This window comes from Primulina eburnea, chromosome 11 (assembly GCF_022965805.1).
Source record: "Primulina eburnea isolate SZY01 chromosome 11, ASM2296580v1, whole genome shotgun sequence".
Classification (NCBI taxonomy): domain Eukaryota; kingdom Viridiplantae; phylum Streptophyta; class Magnoliopsida; order Lamiales; family Gesneriaceae; genus Primulina; species Primulina eburnea.
This window is the reverse complement of record NC_133111.1, coordinates 21090904-21098316: the sequence shown is the minus strand read 5'-3', so window position 1 is coordinate 21098316 and position 7413 is coordinate 21090904. Positions and strand designations below refer to the sequence as shown.

Sequence of the window (7413 nt, the reverse complement as noted above, 5' to 3'; positions counted from 1 at the left end):
AGGCCCGATGGGAAGGTCCTTACAAGGTGGTGCGCAAAGTTAGCTCAAGCACTTATTATCTTGAAGATGGGCAAGGCCGTCCTCTCAAAAGGCCCTGGAATGCTTTCCATCTTAAGAAATATTTTCCTTAGAAGTTTTTGTAAATCCCTTGTAAATACTTGGCAATAAAAAGCAAGCTTCAGGAAAGTTTATTTTAAAGGGCCCGGGTGGTACCATGCCCCGGCCTCCCTTTAATTTATTATAAAGGGCCCGGGTGGTACCATGCCCCGGCTTCCCCTCAAACAATTTATAAAGGGCCCGGGTGGTACCATGCCCCGGTTTCCCTTCAATTTATTATTAAGGGCCCGGGTGGCACCACGCCCCGGTTTTCCTTTCAGTTTATTATTAAGGGCCCGGGTGGTACCATGCCCCGGCTTCCCTCCAATTTATTATTAAGGGCCCGGGTGGTACCAAGCCCCGGCTTCCCTTCAGTTTATTATTAAGGGCCCGGGTGGTACCATGCCCCGGCTTCCCTTCAATTTATTATTAAGGGCCCGGGTGGGACCATGCCCCGGCTTCCCTTCAATATATTATTAAGGGCCCGGGTGGCACCACGCCCCGGCTTTCCCTTCAGTTTATTATTAAGGGCCCGGGTGGTACCATGCCCCGGCTTCCCTTCAATTTATTATTAAGGGCCCGGGTGGGACCAAGCCCCGGCTTCCCTTCAGTTTATTATTAAGGGCCCGGGTGGGACCAAGCCCCGGCTTCCCTTCAATTTATTATTAAGGGCCCGGGTGGTACCAAGCTCCGGCTTCCTTTCAGTTTATTATTAAGGGTCCGGGTGGTACCTTGCCCCGGCTTTCCCTTCAGTTTATTATTAAGGGCCTGGGTGGTACCATGCCCCGGCTTCATGTCAATGTATTACTAAGTTGGAAAGCCCGATTACCTTCCAACACTTGACGGATTCTTCTTATTTACAAAACAAAGACCCAGGGACGAATAGGAGAAATTTCATTAAGGAAAAGTATTACAACTACCAGAGGAAAGAAGTGCAAAAAATATTAAGAAGCAGTCTCTGGCCCCGAGTCCTCCTCCACCTCGGATTCCTCCTCAGCCGGGAGCTCAGCACCGTCCTCGGGCAGGGAGTTAACAGCCCGGGCTAAGTCCAGTATGCCTTTCTTTTCCAGAGGCAGAAGGCCGGCTTCCCTCACTTGCGCTTTGCATTTATTAAAGCCCGCCTTGAAATAAGGAAATGCTTTATTTATCACCAGCTGCTGAAATTCTGCAGTAGCAAGGAAAGCAGCCCGCCACTCCTCTTCTAAAATGGCCCGAGCCTTAAGATCCGCTTCCCGGGCTGCAAGAGTAGCCTCCAGCTCAGCCACCCTCTGAGTGGCCAGCACGAAATTATCCAGGGCAGCCCGTGCATCTAAATCTAACTTTTCAACCCTGGCCTCTGCCTTCTCCAATTGAGCCTTCAGCGAGACGATTTCTGCCCGAGCCTCCCCGAGCTGGCCCTGCAAGCAGTCTATTGTGGTGCTCTGGCCAAGGAGGGCATCCGCATGGAGCTCTTGGAGCTGAACTATGCGGGCCTGGGCCTCATCATGGAGAGCCTGGGCGGAGGCTGCCCGGGCCTCAGTGCTTTTTTGATAAGCACCCATCTTCTCAAAGGCCGCTCTAGCCATTTGCCCGCTCTGGGAATAAACCAAGAAATGCATAAGGAAGAAAGTATACAGATGAAGCAAAGAAGCAGGAGTGGTGGAAAGAAAACACTTACAGCTAGTAGGAGATTGAAACTCTCCATCATCAGATCCCCGGCCTTCGAAGCCAGAAGCATGGTCTCATCGGCAGGAGTTGCCACTCGCTTCAGCGTGTGGAAGCCTATCGACGAACTTCCGGCCGAGAAAATGGTCTCGGGCACTGCGGGGGAGGGGGAAGTAGTGCCATCTGTAGACATTGGCGGGACAAGCCCGGACCCCTGAACCACCCGGGGCTCAACACGGACAAGCTCTTTTGAAGCTTTCCTTTTCTTAGTGGTTTGGAGGGGCCGGTCTGAGGACTCGTCCTCCCCTTCGATTAGAATAACCCCTCGCTCCTTGGGCTCGGAGGTCTTGGCAGTCTGGACGTTAGGAGAGGTACCAGCCTGCCCGGCCTCAGCAGTAGCCAAGGTCCCTTTTTCGACAGGCATCTGGGATGCCAGCTCCTCCTCGACCCGGTCTTCAGTAGCCGCCTGGGATGAAGAACCCCGCTGCTCTCGTGCCTTCCTTTCAGCAGCAGCGGCCTTCCGGGCAGCTTTCCTAGCCGCTTTTTCCTCAGTTGGGCAAAGGCCTCTTTCATCTCAGCGTCTGCAGGAAATAAAACAGCCCGTTAGATTATGTGATCTACCAAGGGAAAGGCAGCACAATAAGGGTTAGCGAAAGGAACCTACCGGGGCGAAAGGCATCGAACTCTTCGATGATGCGATCGGTAGGCTCCTCCACCCCGGGGCTCAGACCGTAAGTCACCAATAAATTTTCACCAAGGAGGGCAGAGGAGCTATACACCTTACCGCCTACCACCTCCTCACACTGGGTGTAAGAGTCAAGTATGCGGTGGTTCTCAGGAAGACCCGGTTGATCAGGAAGGGTAGAAATAAACCCAATCGGGCATTCAGGGAGTTTAGCAGGACGAATGTAAAAGAACCGACGTTTCCAGTCCTTGACAGAAGAAGGAATATCTCCGAAAAGTTTATGGTGAGACCGGGTCTTGAACGAAAAGGCGTAATCGCCAATGTAGCAGATAAAGAAAAAATTAAAAAGGCAAGGCTCAAGGGGAATGTCGGGGTGCATGGAGAGGAGGGTGAAAAAACAAGTCATCATCCTAATGGCATTAGGGTGAAATTGGTTGAGAGGAATGCCAAGAAGGGAAGATATCCCAATGAAAAAAGGGTGAAGGGGAAATCTGAGGCCATTGATGACCTGGTCTCGAAAGAAGGTAAGATACCCTTCTGGTGGCTTGTCAGCCCGATCACTGGGACCAGGGATGACAATAGCATGGTCAACAGGGATGGAGCCAAGGAGGCGGATCTCCTCGGCGGATTTGGCTCGGAGAGAGCTCACCATGGTAGAAAACCATGGCAAGGGGCCAGAATCAGTAGCCCGGGCAGGAGAAGGAATAGCCCGGGCTAAAGGTTTCGAAGAAGTTACCTTCTTCTTTTTCTTCTGGGGACGGGAGGGCCCAGCTCCGCGAGAAGTTTTAGATTTTTTGAGGGGAGGAAAAGGAAGAGTTGAATTTTGAGGACGAAAAGTAGAAACGGGGGAGGCAGAAATCGGGGGACTATCGCGCAGGGCCTCCGACTCAAATTCCGAGGAGCCCTGATAGATGTTACCCGAAGTAGAAGAAGTACGGGAGGAAGACATAATGGAAAAAGGGGAACTTACGCGGTGTTTGGAAGAGAAGTGGTGGTTTGATCGCTGGGGATTGATCGGCAGTATGACAGAGTTGCAGACGCGGAGGCTTAGTGAAAATTGGCGAAAGTAATGACGGGTTGGGGAAGGAGATATATATAGGAGCAGAAAAACGACCTGGGCCGTAGATCTAGCCATGATCCAAAGGTCCGCGTCGGTTCAGAAAAACACACCCGGATCACGGATCTCCGCCGTTGATCTGGGGGGATATGAATGATCAGATTCTCATCGTAAGTCGCACCTAGCAGGTGAAAGGACGTGTAATTATGAAGGTGTCAGACTTATCGGGTCCTCGGGAGACGGAACGTTGCCGACCGTTAGAAAGGAAAAAGGAACACGTGTCATCATGACATCCTACATGTCCCTCAAAAAAGATAACGGGCTTGTTACCTCGAACCCGGGAGGTTTGAAGCCCCGGCGAGTTATTTTAAGCCCGGGAGGTTTGAAGCCCCGGCGAGTTATTTTAAGCCCGGGAGGTTTGAAGCCCCGGCAAGTTATTTTAAGCCCGGGAGATTTGAAGCCCCGGCAAGTTATTTTAGACCCGGAAAGTTTTGAAGTTATTTTGAGCCCGGGAGGTTTGAGGCCCCGGCAAGTTATCGTTAGTCCGAAAGGTTTTAAACGCCGGTTTTTTACTTTAAAATCCATAAACTTGAAGGAAGAGCACAAGCGAAGTGCGCAAAATAAAATTTTATTAATAAAATCGGTGAAATATCGCAGTAGCCAGCCTAGAGCCTACATGATCCTCCCAGTCCGACATCCAGCTATGAAGCTCAGGGAGGGGAAGGTTGGCAAAGGACTCGGTAGCGGCAAGCTTGCGCAGCTGTTTCCACTCCTTCCGCAGCATCGCCTGAAGCAGAACTTGATCAGTGGCTAGCTCGGTCACGTGCGTCACATAAAATATCCGTTTGTATCTCCTGGCCAATGCTCTCTGTGGCCTGGTAAAGGCCAGACCGTCTTGGAAGGATTGCACAAGATTATGAATCTTATGCCAAGTGGACATAACTTTCGCCAGAATAAACTCCTCGATGGTCCTCTTCAACGACTCTAAATGAACGCGCGTAGAGGGTGGCAAGTGACCATACGGACTGCTGTTAACAGTAGTTTCACTTGAACTCGGCATGATCGAAACAATCGCTCTCACTTCGCCTTCATCTACTTATTTATAGGCAAAAGGTCGGTAGTCTGGAGGAAACCGAAAAGTTTCCAACCATGTGAAACGACTACGCATTTATGGAGGAGAGATTAATCGCGACCGTTGGTTTAAGCATGCGTGTTGGATCAGGAAACGCCTGAAAAATTGTTCCAGGTAGTCAAAGGGACGCGAACAAATATCAATGTCACAGCGTCATTATTACCTTGGGAAATGGGGCGTCCCTCGGCGGAACTTTAGTATCAAAGATCGAAATTTGTGTAGGGGACACCATACCGAGGGGCGGGAAGTCTTAGGGTATCGGCACTCATCCAAGCCCGGGGAACACGAGTCCCCGGCATTTCATGGAGCCCGGGAAGCCCGAGGCTCCCGCAGGTGATTCACAGCCCGGGGAACGCAAGGCCCCAGCATTGGGGTTAATCGCCCGGGAGATATCAAGTCCAGAAGTTTTTAGTAAATTATTTCAGATGGTTTTGCCCCGTTCATGATGTGTCACTGGATTTACAGTGGTTATAAGCCGAGTGGTGATAGAGGAAAAGGAACTAAAATAAATTCTTATTCAACCATATACATTGGCGCATACTACATCGTCATATTTCTCTTCTATTACAATTATTCGTATCTTCAACCAAGCCGACAGCGGGGGAGTGGAGCCTTGCATGAAGCTGGAAGAGCCGAGAATGTTCTTCAGGAGCTTCAATTCCTTCCGAAGCATCAGCTGATATACATGACCATCCGTGAAGATGTCCACCCACTCAGCTAAGTGTAGTTGTTTGCGCACTTTCCTTAGTTTGGATGCCAGGGCAGGAGTGGTGGCTTCCCCGGAATCGTAAAGAAGTTTCAGTTCTTGAAGCTCTTCCCAATAGCCAAGAACTTCGTTCAGTACTTCATCTTCTATGATGGACTTTTGAACTTCCAGATTGGGCTCCCTAAGGGCTTCGGTCATCCCGGGAGTTCTCGAGCTGCTAGCATCGGCCATATTTATGGAAGTAATTAGCAAGGGATAGGGGATACCAGATATATATAGGAAAGAGGAATATATCCCGATCGTTGATTCTCGAATATATCTACGGCTAGGGTGAATATTGGAAGTTGCGCAGGGCAGGCGAAAAGACAGGCGTCAATATCGAGATATTGTAACAGCCCTCGAAACGCGGAACGTTGAAAATAAATTTGAATTTTAGGGCTTACGACGACATCAGCAAGGGTATCCACATCTGCAGAGTCATAGAAGACTCCTGTATCACCAGGAGAACATCTTTTATTAATCGGGACAGCGAGATAGACTCTAGCCCGACTTTTTTAGGAGGGAGTGGTGATGCCCCCAAGAGAACCCGGGCCCGGGTATGGACCCTGACCCGGAAGGTTCTCGAACTCGGGCAAGATCAGAACGGGGAAAAGATATTGAAGTACAATTACCTTCAGTGACCTGGTGGGAAGGACGCCCGGGGAGTAATCAGCTAATATCCGGGGTAAAAACTTCCCGGCTCAAGAAACACCTCAGAGGCACTCGGGTGGAAAACACCCGAGAAAAAGACGCATTCTCTCCTTGATCACCACGTCTTCCTGACATCGCGGAGCCTATTTTACCCCATTCCATGACCAGGTCAACTCTTAGTACGTGTCCCACTACTTGACAACGTGGCCCATGACCCCGAATCATGGACCACTATCCGAATTCGGCGGGTAAGTCATCTACCTACCTCATCTATAAAGACCCCCCGTAAGTACTACAGAGGAGGTAACTCTTTTTGGAATACTCACAAGCACTCACAAATATTCTTACTCCCTCTAAGTTTTCCTTTGCGTACATTACTGACTTGAGCGTCGGAGTGGATACGCCGGAACAACTTCCGGCGCTTCCCTAACGTTCTGTGTTTTCAGGGTCATTACTCAAATCATCCCAGGCACTGTCCTCCAGGTGACAGGGAACTCAACCACCCCGGACCATCAGTAACTTGCAAGAACATCCGCACATATATCCAAACACTTGACTTGGCAAATCGCCCACCCGGCTATTACCCGATTTACCAGGTTGACATCAGGTTCCAAAAATATGTTTTTATGTGTTAAAAGGGGCTGCCATGAATTAGGATATGAGTTAGTATGTAATTCCACAAGTTTAAAGGTCTTGAATCACACACAAAAGCAGCAAACCAGAAACGTTCAAAGCTGGAACCAAATTGATCACAGAAACGTTCAAAGCTGGAACCAAATTGATCACTTTTCTGTCATGGTCCTTGAAGGGATCGGTTGTAAGGGATTGGCTACTGGGCTTGGGTTCGGTTGTGACCAGAGCTTGGCTAGGGTTGGTCAGAGTCGAGGGCCTGGTAGAGCCCTAGGGGGCTAGGACTCGCGCATGAGGGCTAGGGAAGGAAACCACGCTACACAGGACACTTCTCGAGGAGTTTTCTGTGTGCTGGGAATTGCAGGGTGGGGCTCGGTTTGGGGCTGGGCTAGGTGGTCCACCAGGGTCCTAGGATGATGGGCATGGGTCGGGCTATGGTCTGGAGTGGTGGGCTCGCTGCCGGAGGAACTAAACGTGAAGGAGCGTAGCAGTAAAGGAATGCGCGCAAGTTGTCTTCATGGTTCAGAAGCGTCGCTGTTTGGCTCCAGGACTTGGGCTGGTCTGGGTAGGGTCTGGGCTTGGTCCAAGGATGGTCAGGTTTAGGTGGGCTCGGTGGTGGTTCAGCTGGAAGGGTCCTAGGATGGATAGGAGTCCTATTGCACCAAGGATCTCACACACACACACACTTGCAGATTATGGGGTCAAGTTGCAGCAGGGTTTGAGCGAGTTAGGTTCATGTTCTTTGGGTTGGGCTCGGTCATTAGGGTCCCTAG

The 7413-nt window shown here is 50.4% G+C and overlaps 1 protein-coding gene across 1 annotated transcript; it reads right to left on the bottom strand.

Annotated features, from left to right (window-relative positions):
* Positions 1-605: 605 nt before the first annotated feature.
* LOC140805061 (uncharacterized) lies at positions 606-2072 on the bottom strand. The gene is made up of 2 exons (XM_073161246.1): positions 1754-2072; positions 606-1670 (listed from the first exon to the last, which is right to left on the bottom strand). Exons 1-2 carry the CDS (start codon positions 1931-1933, stop codon positions 1041-1043), a joined length of 810 nt encoding a protein of 269 aa, XP_073017347.1. The 5' UTR covers positions 1934-2072; the 3' UTR covers positions 606-1040.
* Between the last annotated feature and the right edge of the window lie 5341 nt (positions 2073-7413).

Excerpts from the sequence above, each read along its gene's own strand:
- LOC140805061 (XM_073161246.1), bottom strand. The coding sequence starts at position 1,933 with ATGTCTACAGATGGCACTACTTCCCCCTCCCCCGCAGTGCCCGAGACC. Across the intron at positions 1,671-1,753 it reads GTTTCAATCTCCTACTAGCT|AGCGGGCAAATGGCTAGAGC; the intron begins GTAAGTGTTTTC and ends GTTTATTCCCAG.